Here is a 17,238-nt window from a genome sequence, read left to right as displayed (position 1 = left end):
GTTGAACCCATTCCCAGTTTCACATGTTTTCTAAGTTCTTCCAGTGAAATTCATGTAATTTCAGTATAAAAAAATTAATGTAAAACTAATTGGTACATGTACCATCATAACCATTCATTCAATGGATGCTGTTTTGATATGCAACAAAATATAACAGAGTCTGACTACTGTGCATTCACTTTTGGGCTGAAAAAAATTCCCTGATTTTTCCCCTCATTTGAGGCATTTTTCCCTGATTTGAGGTATTTTTTAATCAAATTCCCTGATTTTTCCCTGACTGGAAAGTTTTCAAGACATCTAAAATTACAATTATAACATTGCAAATGGGGCATCATTGAGTCAAGAAAGCTTGTGGTTGAAGCTGTGAACAGCAGCATGATTAACTGCCCCCGCCCACCTTCCCCCTCTCACAAAATATAAACGATGTGTACACAAGAAACAAGGCAATAATACGATTGTCGTTTTCATTCAGAAGTATGCATTGAATATTTTATTTGTATGAGGCAAGCACATTTGATCTACAATCTGAGAGACAATCCTCCAATCACAAACAGAAAATTATTGAATGGATTGCAGAGAGAGAATGTAAACTGAAACTAAATTCTACCTCACAAGAATGTAATAAAAGTTTAGTCAACTTTCCCAAAATACAGTATAATTAATCATAAGGACTTCATTAACAAAGACAAAGAATTACATTTTGATAGACACAAAAAGTACCATTATTTGTACAGCATAAAAATAGGTCTCCCCATCCCTATAGAATGTACATCCCTTCCTGTTTTTTAACTTTTTCTATACATATCAAAAACATGAAAGTATACATTACAATTATAATTCTCAGTCAAAAGTAGACGATCATTTTGGAAATTATGTGCCCATTGTTTCAATAAATACAAAAACTTCACACATATTTACATGTACTTCCAAAAGCACATGCCCATATGTCAGACAGACTTCTTTTTGTGAACCTGAATAGTTGATGAAAATTCACAATAAGAAACAGTATGGAGGTGGGGAAAGGTGTGGCACTGGCAAAAGTTAATGAATATATTAAAGGGGAAGTTCACCCTGACAAGTTGGATTTAATGAAAGCAAAAAAAAAGAGAGAGAGGAAGATGTTGGTCAAATTTGATGGAATCCTAAGAATAGGATTTACAAATTTTCAAAATATTGAATTTGTCATGAGCAAGCAACTCCATCATATGTAATACAAATTCCATAGATTCCAGTTTTTAATATTACATGATGAATAAAACATTTTTCTTATAGAAAGGGATATGAAATGAGTTTGATGATATATCCACTGTAAAACTACAATCACTTTCAAAATTTTCAGAAAATTCTTTCTTTTCTTTTTTAATAGTTTATACCACATGACATACGGAGGGGCTGCTCATTTGTGATGTCACATAATCAAAATGTTTGCCTTTCATAAGTGCAAAATAAGTTTCAAAGGTAGATTGCATTTTTCCTGATAGCTGGACAAGAGGCTACATTTTGCTTCACTTACATCGCAAACGAGGGAAGGAGAAAATAAATAAATATCAACCTATTTGCACATGCATGTACAACCATATATTCCAAATAGTGTCCTGTTTGTCCCCCCCCCCCCCCATCTGTGTACCATCATTCCACATACAAGAATATACTATAGATTCTAACTATCAATAAGTATAAAATAATAATGAAAAAAGATCACCATGGACTGACCTTCTATACATTCAAATTTATATATATAAACATTGAGTATCAAATGACATTCTATTGTGCACTGTACATATATTCAAAAATTAGTTGCAAAATACTTCCAAAATGTCAGTCAGCTTGCCTCTTCCTTTCCCTTAACAACATGATCAATTACAAGCAATAATATTTTCATTGATACATTTATCAAACTTTAGGTTAATACATTATATTTCTCAATAATACATACATATTATGATACATGTTTATTATTATACATATACAATAAACACAGTGAACTGTAAACACACAGTGGGAAGGTTGAAACGGACACAAAAATAATTGTCGGGATGAAATAAGATGATGATGTAATTGGATGAATGACTAAACATATGATACTGCCAATCTATCTCCCATCCCCCCCCCCCTCACACACCCTTTCACACACCCACACATAAAGATGGCTGAACACTAAATGTGACAGTATAGAAATACTCTCTACAAATCTGGCATCTACAAAATGCAGAAATTTTTGAATATTTGTGATCAACTTAAATTGGATTTTTAAAAGCAAAAATAAGCGTAAATCCGGTCAAAAGACATTCAACATTATGAAAGAAGAGACATGTTGAATGAAGTTTGTCTGAAAGTCAAGTAGAACTATTTAAGCAATGACTGGAATATAGTAGTTTGGGAAATTTGAACAACAAAAGGGTTACCAATGATGGTGTATCAAACAATTTCATTTGGATCATAGCAAGAAAGAATTTGTCTTTAACCAACAGATAAAAAAAAAAAAAAATTTAAATGAGCGACCCACATGCCCTGCTAAATTCCACTTGGTCAAATAAGTCATACAACTCTACAAGGCCAAGTCCCCCAAATCAAAAGTTTATGAAAATAAAATAAAAAAATCACCCAAACACTGAAAATTTAATAAATGTTAAAGCTATGACAATGTGAAAGTTTAATAAAGCTTAAATTTGGCTAATATTCCACCAAAAAGTTATATGCGAGTGGAGGAGAAGAGGATGTCACAGTCATACAATACTTCTTTCTTTTTTTTATTACATGAAAGAATTCAATTTTTTTCTCCCATAATGGAAAAATGGTGAAATTATATAAAAACATGTGTCCAATTTATCTACAAAATCTGAAATATAACGTAATACAACAAAATAGTTTGTGCATTTTTTAATTTACTCTCCCATCAGCATATATTAAACCTGTGTTGTGCATATAACTGTATTTTAAGTGTTTTCCTCATTCTAAAACTAATTTTGATAAGATTTTCAATTTTATGCTTGTTTGATTTGCATTTGTTGATTGAAATCAACTTGCTGTTGAATTGGACTTGACCTTAAAGAAACATCCCCAGATTGATAGAAAGTGCAAAGACCCACTGAATCTGGAAATGAATCTGTAACTATGGGTGAAATTCCAAAACAATGATCTGATGGTGAGCGTTACCGAAGGCAAATGAATATAAACCCAGTACTCCCTTCATTTACTTAAATCTTTAATTTGAATGAACTCACACACAGGTTTATTATGAATCCTCACATGTTATAATAAAGCACATTTTTCTCCTTCTTAGTTCAATTTTTTTGCACTCCTTTATAAAGAAAAATCACTTGGGTGAGATTATGAAATAGTTATCAAATTGAAAGGAATGCACAAAAAGTTGGTCCATAATAAAGGGGCTTTCTGAATAAATGACTAAACTTTAAGATACATCTCATCTTTGCTTCTCAAATACTCCAAATATCTATATAATTATAACCGAAGACTAACATATCTTTACGGATATTAATGCAGCATTATTTTCAAGAGGTTAATGTGCAAGTCCTATCACACAACAATTACTAAGACAAAATGTACCATTATTCCAACTCATTAGTCGATATACTATTTTGAGCATTGATATATTTCATACTAGATAAAAAAAAACCTTTTCAGTGTAGAAATATTCAAGGCATTGGCGTATCAAGCCGGGTAAGATACGCTACCATCTCACTGGCCACATCGTCTGAACACAATGGTGGGCCAATCCACAGTACTGAGTCTACAATGGCCAGATCCGCCCCTGGTTACCAGCACAGCACTATCATGCATTGCATTTGTGCACCATGATCAAAGGCATTTCTGAAATTCACGACTTGTGGATCTACTAGGGATTTTGCAATAGAGTACCAGAGTGTGACGTCAGTTGCCATGGTTTCATGGCAGGCTGGTTCTAGACAGAGTAGCAGCTGACGATCGTCTGTACACATTTGTATTTGCAAATGACTTTGGCTCGTAAAATAGGTTGCAAGCGATCAAATTCCGATAGCAGCCATTTTCTCCTATGAGAAACACTCTTTCATTCGGCGGGTTCATCTGTAATAGCTCTATGTTTAGAACCAGGCCGCTATGACACCAAGGCAACTGACATCCTCGCTTTGGTACTCTATTGGTCATACAACATTTGGCATCCACTCGGTTACAATATATTGTGAACACGATCACAAAATTGTTGCAAAAAAGTTGCTTATTCAATTGTGAAAGTCTTTTCAATCAATCCTCTACTGATCCGACAAATGCACTGATGCAATCCTGTTGGAATATAAATATGTTCTTCAAACTTTTTTTTAATATAGTGTGCATATACTGAAGTTCACAATACAAGAGAGAATGTTCCCACTGTGTGTTTCCAATTAAGAAATCTAATTGTAGTTTGGCAATGAATGAGTTAGGAAAACAGAAATATACCAAGAAATAATTTTTCTTCTATTTGCGGGCGATAGTTTAGCATGCTGAAACGCACAGCCGACCACATAATCCATGTGCTGTAACCTTCTAACAAGGCCAGATGTCAAATAATTTTTTTGCTTTCATTTCATATCATATTTTTTAAATTCAAAGATAAAATTGATACCTCATTGGAATACTCTCATTACTTTATTCATGATTCTCGGACATAAAATCACAAGATCCTTTCACTAATTTCTTCTTCATCTTGATATTCATTCAATTAGTGCCAAGGTATATATGAAAGCTACACATTTGGGGTATTGCAATAAATATGCATTTTGAAAATAATAGCAAAATCATTTGATTTTTCTTCATCGGGGTCTACAATAAATTGCAAATTTACAATTCATTGGACTATAAATTGTTAACCTACTTTCGATACTGGTAGCGTCGCTGTGTATTTTCAATATAAAGAAGAATTATTTCATGATATATTTCTCTCTAGCCAATTGCCAAAATACGATTCTCTATATAAAAAAACAAACACTTATACATAGATATATTCTTTAAAAAGAAAACTTTGATACTGTATCCTTGCCCAGGTCTCAAAAGTCAACTTGTAAAAAAAAAAAATCTGAAAACCATACGAAGCCCTGCTGAGCCCGATTCTTGGAAGATGTGAAGATTCAAAACACAAAAAAAAGCACTAACAGCAGCCCCCTTTCCGCGACTTGCCCCCCTCTTTGATATTCAAGACATTGCCCTCGTGCTGAGAGTTCTGGCGAGCAAGGTTCTTCTCTTTCTTATCCAGTAACACCAACGTTGTGACAGCGCTGAACATCTGATCAAAAATACATGCATAGAAATAATGCTATTCATACCATACAAATGAAATAATGATAGTGATCTGCTTTTCTACAGCACTTAGCGTATAAGCGCCGGATTCTGGTTTTTACCATACAGTGTTATGCCTGACACAATCTCCACTCAATGGGGAGTATTCCAGCAAAGACCAATCAAGTCGCTCAAATTGATGCAACATTGGTGTTCACACTGTACCAGGAAACCATTCAACACCTGGGTGGAGAGTGGAACATTGTAAATCGATGCCTTACCAACGAACAATGGGTGGGATTCAAACATGACTCTCTGATTGCAAGTCAAGTTGGTACAACTACACTAATTCCACTTCTGCCAACCAGTGCTTTGTTTAATCAACTCATATTTCTCATCTGCCATAATGCAAGTGCTAGATAAAAGTAGAATGTTATCGTTTATACACTGAAATATCAATAAAATTCATCAAAATTGTTTTATTTTTAGCTTATTAGCTCAAAGAGCGATTTCTCAATCACAAAAACTGCTATTCGTCAAAGATTTTTCGTATAATCTAATGTCTCACACCATGAAAATAGAATATAATTATCATTGTACAAGTTCATATCAATTTCATACAAGAATTGATTATTCATTTGAGATTATCAGTGGTTTATAAAAATCACTATCAATATTTATAGTGGTCTCTTAATTTTTTTCCATCACACAGGATTTGAAAAAAAAAAAGCAGTATTTCTTCAAAAGTTGAAAAAAAATATTGGACTCTTACATGTACATTCATGTTAACTTTACAATGACTTTTGGTTATTCTGTAAAATAAAGTCTTTCTGCAATTTCATTGAAAATGACTTCACATTGTTTACAGGAGGAATTTTGTCAGGATAACACTGCAATTAAAGGGAATCATTCATAGAACAGCAGATACACAATCAATACATTTTAGAGACTGGCAAAAATTTGAAATGAATCGGACCAATAATAAGAAAGTTATCAATATTTGAAGAACACATCGTGTCTGGCCAATGAAATATGACTTTTTTATTGTGATAACTCTTGGCATTCAGCATGTTCCTGAAAGGGAGTACACGTTTGAGGACTGTTCTTTTAGTATAAAATCTTCTGTGTTTTCACTGCAACAAATGGTGGAAGTTGTCATTGGCCACAGCAAAAGATGTAACTGAACTTGCTTGTTTGAAGTACATGCCTGTACATAAATGATTCCTGGTACAATTTTTTTAATTGCCAGGTTTTTGAAATTCCTGTATGATATCTCTCACATTATTGCCATTCTGCTTTCTGATTTGACCCGTTTCCACCAGTGTAGGTCTTATAAAATTTATTTTGAATTTTCAGTATACTTCAAGAACAGGTGGCGGACTGCAGATATTACAACATATTACCACATATTCAGAAGGATGATTTCAATACATTTAACAATGGTATTTTTTCAAAAATGTAAATACATGAACTTTGGAAAAATGAAAGCAAAGCAAGCTTCTTGCTACAATTAAACGAACCAAAGAAGCATCAATACTTTGCCATGAGTTATTTTTTTAGTCTGAGAGAAAAGTTACATAAATGATGTTGAAAATACATACTGAAGTGAATTATGTAAAATTTGCAAATAAAAAGAAAAGAAAATGCTGTTACATAAACTGAATGTTATTGGTCTTTTCATATGGCATGTAAATATTTATGCAAATGATATCTAAGAGAATGAATCACATTAGTCAAATGAAATAAAGTCTACCCTGCTGATATACAGAGATTGCATGTAAAGAATCCACTACATTTCACTCTCAACCATTCCCAGCACATCCCAATAGTGTACATTTACACTAATAAGCAATCCTTCAGACCAATGCAAGATAATATATTTGGACTCCACTAGATAAACTTTGAGGGGAATAGAATTTGAAGGCCTCGTTGACGTGTTCAGGACTAAGATCTTGCTTGCAGCCTGGCACATTCCTTGAGAAAAAAATTGCATATCATGCTAGGGTGAGCATACTTCAAAGTATTAAGCATGTTGAGGAAAGGGTTCATCTGCAGTCTTTGATCTCAGGTTGAACTGTTGCCTTCAACTCTTAAGGACATCCTCAGTTGACTCCATTCCTCGGCTGGGCTGAACAAGCACATTCACACACACCGTGTTTAATCCTAAAAGCACCTTGCAACCTACACAATCGCACAGACGCTGATCTCTATCATACATGTAGCTCTTTATGGCTCATGTGATCAGGACTTCATCCGACGGGGCTTTCACTGTTGCAACGCAGAGCGGGTGGGTGGACACCTCAATCAAAGATTTCTTGTTCGTAGGTTAAGTTTCGACACAGACTGGCAAAAAACGTAAAGAGTATGATGGGGCGGTATATATCTAGGAGGTCCAAGCTGCTTTCATTTACCACAGCATTTTCCTTTCTTGCCCTTCCCCCTCTTAACTAGATCAACTTTGCCGTTGTCATTTGGAGCATTCAGCTTTGCTTGATTTTCAAGTTTTTGCTTTAAGACTAATGCAGTGATTCCATTAAACATCTAGAGAGGCAGAGAAAAGAAAACAACAGGAAGGGAAGCAATGGATTCAGTAAGTCTGTTTGAGATCAAATGAAAAATAAGCACAATACTCAATTCCCCGACTATTGTTAAGAGATATATAATTTCTGTGAAATTAATAAAATTATTGATGACGAACCCCGGATTGGGAGTTAGATTAATGATGCAATAACACAGAAAAAAAAGATTTTACTCATAAAGAACTCAATTGTGATAAAATCAATATTATGATTTGAAATAATGGATATCATCAGTTTGAAATATATATGTTGCATTTACACATGCAAAACATGATATTAATTACATGTACACGCTATAACTACTTAAAAGAATTATGTGAATCTTATCATGCATAATACAGCTTAGATTCTACTTCTAATGTACCATTAATAATATTAGGGTTTCTTTCTAATCTGAATCAGACCAAAGACATGCAGTAATTTTTAAACATTAAAAAGATAGTACATTTCAAATCTAACTACTTTTAATATTACTTTAAAGTCTGAATGAAAACTAATACTTAATAAAGAATTATCCTATAAATGAAAACTTAGAAAGAGCAAGCACGCAAGTGTCAGAATAACCTGATTGATTTGTTAGAGCATCAAAGAATACTCCCAGTTAATATTCCCTACGAGCAAGCTTTTTAAATAATTATCATTCTGCCCAGGCTCAGGGTTTGACTTTAATAAAGCATGGTTGCATTCATACATTTTTTTCATTTAAAATGACTGAAAATGTAAATATTTGAAGCTTAATATTAAGCTTACCAGAATTGATGGAATGAAAAGCTCAATACAGATTGTAATCATGATGCATTGCCTTGAAATGAAAACACCAATATTTATCTACGGTACGTGGTTCAGAATATCAGAACTATGCAATATGCTGCAAATAATAGAGAAGCATGCATTGAGCGATGATCATCACTTGCAAGAGCCCTCATTGCTTTTTCTAAAATAAACTATTCTTTTAATAACAGGTTGATACATAAAGCTCATATGAACACTGCCCAGTAGGAATGGTGATTTAAAAAAAAACATTGTTTTGTTATCATGATTGTATTTTGCAGCTTATAAATTTGTATGAATGCAGCCTGAATGACTCAGGATGTACATCAACAGGAGAAAGCTATCTACTATAACTGAAACTAAAACTAAACTTTATTATCACGTCAGATCGCAGTCTGACATGTTATTAAGGAAAACTGTTTCTTTAATTCCTTGAAAAATATCATTTAAAAAATGAATTTTGACCCTTGATCATTGTGAAATCTTTTATGAACATAATATTGACAATATAACTCTAAGACATCAAATTCCTTTGATGCTTCAAAGAATGTTTGGCTATTTTTGGCTAAGAAATAGAACCTACCAATTTCAACCAAATATGCATTAGATTATGTCTTCAAGATAAAATGAATTTATTACCTCTTATTTTGCCCAAATTTCTTGAAAGATGATGGTATTGTGTTTTTCTCCACTTTATACTATTTACCTTATTTTGACAAACAATAATATTCGTCCAGTCCCAAAAAATGCTACATACAATACTTTCTACTCGCTCCAACCTAAATATAACCTACTTAAAGGAGAATGAAACTCTTGGAGCAAGTTAGCTTTAGTGAAAGCAGAAAAATCAAAGAATAAGATCAACAAAAGTTTGAGTAAAATAGGACTAGCAATAGAAGAGTTATGAGCATTTGAATGTCGAGATCACTAATGCTATGGAGATCCTCCCATTGGCAACGCAACCAAGATCTATGATATCACAGATGAACAACTCTCCCCTTTTGGACACTGAAAATATACCCCAAAACATCTCTTTTTGCTCTTTCTAATCATATGACAAACGATTCATCAATGATATAATGTTGTGAAACCTCTGTACTTGCCCTCTCATAAAGAGAACACCTCACCTTGTGATAGATTCTATAAAAGTGAGAATATAAGTGAAATAAGTACCGGTACTAAAGCAATGAGGGAGTTGTACGTGTGTGACATCACAGATCTTGGTCGCATTGCCAATGGGAGGATCTACATGGCATTAGTGATCTCAATATTCAAATGCTCATAACTTTCTTATTATTCATTCAATCTTCCTCAAACTTTCAACAATATGTTTCTTTGATTTTTCTCTTTGATATTGATTCAGCTGGTTTCAAGGGTTTCATTCTCCTTTAAGTTGTTTTGAATGATGTAGATATTTTTTCTTCATCCTTAGAACTTTTCTTTAAAAATATATGCTTTTCACACTGCACATATTTTCCTTAACCCTAGGAAAAAAGGGGGGTCTTAGCCTCACTAATTTCCAAGGGTTAAGCTTAGCCCTCTTCAGTTTCACAGTACGTTTTTATAGCAAAGTGGGCTAGCATGGTAAATAGTACAGTAATATCTGGCCCTGCAAAAAAGCAAGGTTAGCCGGCTTTATTGCGGAGCTTAGAGATGCAGTGTGAAATGAAACCGGGCTAAGGAAAAGTGGGGCTAAGCATTAGCCAATCACAAAAGTCAAAATTGCACGTTAATCACACTCTGTAAGGCAAAAATCATAAATATTCATGAGCTGTACGATAGTCGGGGGTTAAGGCGTTAACCCCGGCTATTAAGCAAATAGTATAGGGTTTAAAAAGACAGTGTGAAACCAAAAAAAAGATAGTATGGGGTTGAGGATAGTCCGGGATTAAGGAAAGTATGGGGTTAAGGAAATGCAGTGTGAAAAGCATAATAGTAACTAAAATTTTTAAAAGTCCATATACTACAGTAAAATAACTAAAAACTTAATTCTCTCCTAATCCCTAGCTTAAAAAAAAACTAATGAGATTGAATTACCATATTTTAAAAAATACATATATATTAGATTTGAGAATTGTCCTATTTCCATAAACTTCACCGACCCTGCTCCCTCCCCCTCACTGGGTTTCGCAAAATAAAATAAAAAACTGATGCTGTATTTTGTTATTAACAATTACTTTACACCTAACAAATCAAACAAGGCAACTACATGTATATATTACGCCTATATGAATATACAATTGAATTTGCATGCAGGGTTTTATATGAATGATTATATACAAATATTAATAGAGACTATTATAGCTTATTAATGTATAGATAACAGGTGACAGTTTGAAGCCTTTTCTGATATAGTATACCTCTTCTACATTAATGTTTTCCTTTGCACTAGTTTCATAGAGTTGAATATTCATCTGTTCTGCAAACTTCTGGGCGTCTTCCGTCTCAACAACTTTCCTGTCTGGTGCATCATTCTTATTGCCAACTGAGGGAGACAGACAAATAATGCAAAGAATAACTGTCAGTGTACTATGTACAATGCATACGTCAAGCCCATTAGAAATAACATGATGATGATGATGATGACAACAATGAGGATGATGATAATCATTATTATTACTTATTATTATTATCATAATTATTGTTGTTGTTGCATTATTATTGCCAGCTAAATCAAACATTTTTATTTCAAATCTTGTCCTTGATACTTTTTGGTTTGGCTTGGATAGATGGCACTCAAGTCAAAAGTAAGCCTAACTATAACAGCGGTGATTCGGAACTTAATACAATGAATGGTTATCAAGTGCTTTTTATAGTTAGACCATTCATTCCCAGGTACCTATAGAATGGGAAGTCTGTCCTATTACAACAGTTTCAATAGAAACAGAAAAATAAAAGGAATGTTTTATGTAGGCAACTGTCAAACAGAAAGGAAGAACTAAATATGATTGAAGTTCAACCTCGCTTTAGAATGATTCATTGCTATCAAAAGAGATAATTTGTCCTACACTTCACCAGTGGTAATCATAGTATCACTTATCTCCGAAGGGGCTGTCATACCTAGATAATTTTAATAGCCAGAGTATTAAAGCAAATAATGTATGGCAATCCAATGTATCATATATTATTTACCCATATCAGACAAGAATATACAGCATATAGAGAAAATATTTTGAACAATCATGTCTTTTAGATGTTGGCGTTGCTGGCTTTCCATAGTTGTGGTTCGGCCAAGGTGTGAAGCCCCTCTAAGAGTCATACTTACCTAATATCCTACTGACGTCTTCACAATTCTGATCTATTTCATAGAGCCATCTCTTCACGTTGACAAATGATTCTGCACTACATACATCATAGACTACTATCACTCCATGTGTCCCTCTGTAATACCTGCAAGCAGTCACATCATCAATATGAACATCATTTTATATAAAGCCAGTGTAGTTCATTCCAAACAAAATACAAAATCTATGAAAATATATCATTAAAATAAACCATTAAAACTCAGGTACATTGTACATGCTAGTAATACAATAAATTGGATATTTTGTATTTTCAGGCAAATAGATACATACGCATTGCTTTGCTCTAAAAGTATACTATTTGGTCTTTTAGTATTGTGACAAGCACAAGGGTATATATTGTAGGAAGATCTACTGTACATGTATCATGATTGGTTTATATTTGATTCAAAGGTTAAGGATGAGTTTCAAGTTATGTATTGGAGGCAAAAAACTTGAACAGTGATTACTATAAAATCTATCTTTTACAGCAAGACCAAATGAAATGTTCACAGATGCCACAATCGACGACAATACTGTAGGTGGGGAAAACTATCAGGGCTGGGCCTATTGTACACACAATAACAGAAATAAGGTGTTTATTTATTGGAAAAAATAGGAATTCTGATTTTAGTCTTAAGTGGTATCCTTGAATTTAATATACTTAACAGATTCTGGTTGAACAAGGAATTAATTTTGTCATTCATCCACCTTGATAATGATAATGAATTTAAAGTAAATACCAGAAATGTGAGTGTACTTTTAGGTTGAGCATTATAATGCACCCAATCCAAACACAACCCTCTACAGAGTACATGTATTTTGAGATGGAGAGAATATGAGATTGAAATGTTGACTTTCAACATTCTCCACATCTTTCCATGGGAGTTATCTAAATAATTCCCTGACTTTCCCCCATGCCGTCGCTCTCATATATCTTGCCCTTACTCTGCCACTATTCAAATAAACAGGTACAGCCATATGCTACAGCCATACCAAACCTGCTCCAGAATTAACAACTTTCTGAAGTCTTACTCCTCATTATCATAAACATCATCACAATTTTCTCTTTAACTTTTATTTCCTTTATAGAAGTGGAGGAGGCAGAGCTCTACTCTTTGCCTTGTCTCCATAAAACAGTTTAAAATGCTGTCAGTACATGGATTTACATGTACAATGTATGCATGCAGTCGAGTGTCCCAAATGACATGAAGTTTTAATAGCAAAGAGTGCATTTCATTGAATATTGATATGTTGACTCATGCTAGCAATTCGCATGACCTAATGTCGCATGTCAGAAGATGTCCTTTATAACTCATACATACATGTACACCGTATACAAATGACATAAGAACCGGGGGTCTTGTTACACAAAAGTTGATATGAGTGCACAACTTGCTCTCATCCAATCAATTACCCCCGGGGGGGGGGGGGGTTGGCAGTCAAATATATTGCTGTACACATGCATGACAAAAAAACGTGTTTAAAGGGGTGTTTTTTTTTTCCGTTTTGGACGCGGGCTGCGCTTTCACTAATTAAGGGTATCAAAAACACTGATTTACAAGAAAAAGGGTGGTTTTTGAAAGACTGCTCAATGGTCAATCGCAGGGTCAAACGTATTTACTCTATCAAGCCATACTAAGCATTGTAACATCAAAATATCACAGCTAATTATGCAAAATTTACATACGTGTATGTATCCGCCTGTGAGCAGCACATTGTCTACAGGCACAGACCCTGATTGAAATTTTGATCAGCAAGTGTGTCTCCACGCAAAGACTAGCACATACAATACTTGCTGTTTCAATCCTGAGCGAGAGGGCCTTCAGTACACAAGGCATGAGTAGGGTGCACATTTCAGACCCTTAACTCGAGTGAAGGGTTTGCACAGCAGACTAAGCAGCACGGGTGACCATGTGTACAGAGTATGTACTTTTGTAAACTGCATGCTAGCCAAACTTTAAGCCTGGTATGGGGCTGACAGATTTAAATACTTGGCTAAAAAGGGCAATTGAAATAATGGAATTTAACTTTTAAAAGCAGGATACTGCTCACGTAAAATACTTAAAATTGTAGCAAAAGTATTGAACCGAATACTGGTCCAAGCCTACAAATGCACAGTACATGTACAGTCCTAATTTGCCACCCCTTACGTTGATGTGATGGTTCTGAATCGCTCTTGTCCCGCCGTGTCCCAGATCTGTAACTTGACCTTTTCACCTTTGACATCGATCGTCCTGATTTTGAAATCTACACCAATAGTTGTAATATAGGAACCTGGAAAAACAAAAGGAGGAAAAGTACATAGATTTGTATGAATGAATCAATTAAATGACTGTTGAGGGGATAATCGAAACTACGAAAGGAAACTGGATATGCATAAAAAAGCAAACTCGATAGTGGTACACACTTATGCAAACTATCAGTTTATTGCTACTAGAACACATCCATCACAACAGTAACCATACCTCTAAAACGTATAATATCCTTATTCATATTTTTTTACAAGATTGGTAATTTATCATTTTTTACAATAGAAAACACATTGGTACTGTGTACATGTACATGTACATGCAATTTCCAAAAGAGAAATTTAACAGATAAGAACAAGAGGCAAAAATTGAAGAAAGATAAAATCATACTGCCAAATTTTGGTAAGAATGGGGGGGGGGGAGGAGAAAGGATCTAAAAAACAGAAAGATACATGTTTAGAGAGAATGTGTGTAGCCTATGAGAAAAAAAAACTTTTTCTGACAATTCTTTACACATAAATGAGAGGAAAGTAGGTAAATATCAATAAACAATGCAATCATAATCACTTTCTAAAAGGCACTCCAAAAGAAGTATAGAAGTTTATAGACGGGATGATATTGATACCTGAACATACAAACTACATCTTTTGTACATTTTTCTTCTTTGACAATTTGTTTAATCTTCCTAAAAGATGGAGGTTTGTTTTTTACCTTTATCAGATTAAATATACTTGGGCAATGTCCCATACTGACCACCCCCCCCCCCCTCCCGCTAAAGAAAACCATGGCATTTTACACTTTTGCAGTACTTCTTACAACAAGTGATATACCTGGTTTCCAACTTACCTGAAAATGTGTTGTCTGCAAATCTCAAAAGAAGACTACTTTTTCCTACACCTGCAATCAGAAAACACAGATAGAAAATGCAATTTTAAGTGAAGTCATACAAAAAAAATCATGAGGGAAAGGGTTAATATCATAATTCAAGGGAACAAGTCATTAAATAGAAGTAATAAGTTAATATACATTGTAAGTCAAGGGATCAAGCCAGAGTATTAAAGTTGTGGGAACGAGTTAGAAAAAAAAACATGTCAGGTGTCAACTTTGGGGCTTCATGATAAAGGCACAGCTCTTTTATTGACCAATAGTATCATCAATGGCAATGTCATCTGACAAAGCAACCCTAAATTGCTTCACTCCACAGTTAATACTTTTCCTATAAATTTAAACAATGACATACAAGTACAAGGATCTGTGGCTGAATCAATCACACAGGACTGGGTTCTTTGCTCAGCAGCTGACTTTACATGTATGTCAGGCATATACATGTAGGTATATGTAGTGCCTTTTAATTCTTTGATCTACATGTACATGAGTTATCGCAACAATATGAAACAAAAAGTATAGTGCAGCTGTAATCTATGGACAGGGCAATAAATCTTTTGCACTGTAGCTACATTTACACACATAAATACATGTATGTAGATCTACATGTATCTCTCTCAATATGCTACACTACTGAGCATATAGTGTACATGTAGGCTTCTAGGCCTTCATGTTAGTAAATGTTGATGTACTGTAGTTTAAAAGTGAAAATTTCCACAGAATATATAATGTATAATTTGTGTTCATTAATAAATTTACTGCATGTACCTTCTAAAATAATAATAATCATGAAACTATATGAATACAGTTACATGTAGCATTGAGGCAGGGGAACTACATTTATTGATTGAATGTATAAAGGCATACACTAACCCGCTTTGGGTTCCAGGATTCCAGCATCATAATTTTCTGTTTATTAACTACAAATAATTATAAAGCAGCTACAGCACATGTACGGTAAAACTTGCAGGTTCAACATGTTTTCAATGCCTGTGAACCCCCTCCACAAACTTTGGAGGTGCAGCAAGTTAAAGGGGAAGTTCACCCTGACAAAAAGTTTTTTGTAAAATAAGCAGGAAAAATCATTTTAAAATATTGCTGAAGTTTTGAGAAAAATCCATCAAAGAATTAAAAAGTTGTACGAATTTTAATTATTTGATTTGTGACATCACATGCGAGCATCATTCCTACATCTACATGTAGCAAATGGTAAAAAGAATCAATGAAATGTAATTTTCTCAAAAAATTGAGAATGGTTTTTACTGTAGGACTACTTTCATATATATGGACAAATCACTTCACACCCGATCATGAAAAGAAAACGAAAATACGTCATCAGGAACCATTAAAAAAATGAAAATCACAATTATTCATGATTTTATATCATATAACATATGGGCAGGTGCTCGTTTATGACGTCACAAATCCAAAATTAAGAATTTTAATAACTTTCTTAATCTTTAACGGATTTTCCTCAAACCTCCACCACTATTTTTAATTATTTTTTCTGCTATTTTTACAACAAACGTTTCTTCTGGGTGAACTTCCCCTTTAATTTCATTATTTTCTCAAATTTTTAACAGATTGGCTATACATTTAACAAGTACTTGGCTGTATATTTCAAAGTAGCCTTGATAAACTGCCAAATATCAACTGGTGGCATTCTTTCTGAAATCAATGACAAATGCAGCAAATTTGGCATACAAGAATTAGCAGTTGCAACGTTAATAAGACTCAGATTGGGGTGTGTCATGTTGGGCTTGAAAACACTCAATTAAAGCCACCTTTTTAAGTTTAAGTCCACCCTAACAACAAGTTACATTAGATGGAAATCTTGTCTCATATTGAAGAGAAAATTAAACAGCATAGCCCTGAAAAGGCCAAAATAATACAAATAATTGATATTTCAAACTTATGCTTGACACAAAATAGATCTACACTGTATAGGCTTGTACATGTATGCAAAAACATCTGCAATAGAGAGATTTCATGATATTGCATGCTCATTACATGTACATGTACATGTATTTCTTTTTATTTTATTGTATGAATCACACAATATTTCAATATTTGCAGATTTGACAACATTCAAGGAAACTCTTTAACAATTCAATCATGTTGTGCAATAAGTACAACAATGGCAATTTTGCATCATCAGGAGGGATCAAACTTTGTTTCAATTTATAGGAAAATCTGTTTTGAATTACCAACTGGTAC

General features: G+C 33.9%; 1 protein-coding gene across 1 annotated transcript; it reads right to left on the bottom strand.

Moving 5' to 3' along the window:
- Positions 1-461: 461 nt before the first annotated feature.
- LOC129282787 (ras-related protein Rab-35-like) lies at positions 462-16,774 on the bottom strand. Its single transcript, XM_054918650.2, has 6 exons — positions 16,726-16,774; positions 14,983-15,033; positions 14,038-14,161; positions 11,869-11,993; positions 10,964-11,088; positions 462-5,260 (listed from the first exon to the last, which is right to left on the bottom strand). Exons 1-6 carry the CDS (start codon positions 16,772-16,774, stop codon positions 5,126-5,128), a joined length of 609 nt encoding a protein of 202 aa, XP_054774625.2. The 3' UTR covers positions 462-5,125.
- Positions 16,775-17,238: the final 464 nt, after the last annotated feature.

This window comes from Lytechinus pictus, chromosome 2 (assembly GCF_037042905.1).
Source record: "Lytechinus pictus isolate F3 Inbred chromosome 2, Lp3.0, whole genome shotgun sequence".
Taxonomy (NCBI): domain Eukaryota; kingdom Metazoa; phylum Echinodermata; class Echinoidea; order Temnopleuroida; family Toxopneustidae; genus Lytechinus; species Lytechinus pictus.
Note: the sequence above shows the minus strand (reverse complement) of the source record. Positions and strands in the feature narration are given on the sequence as shown.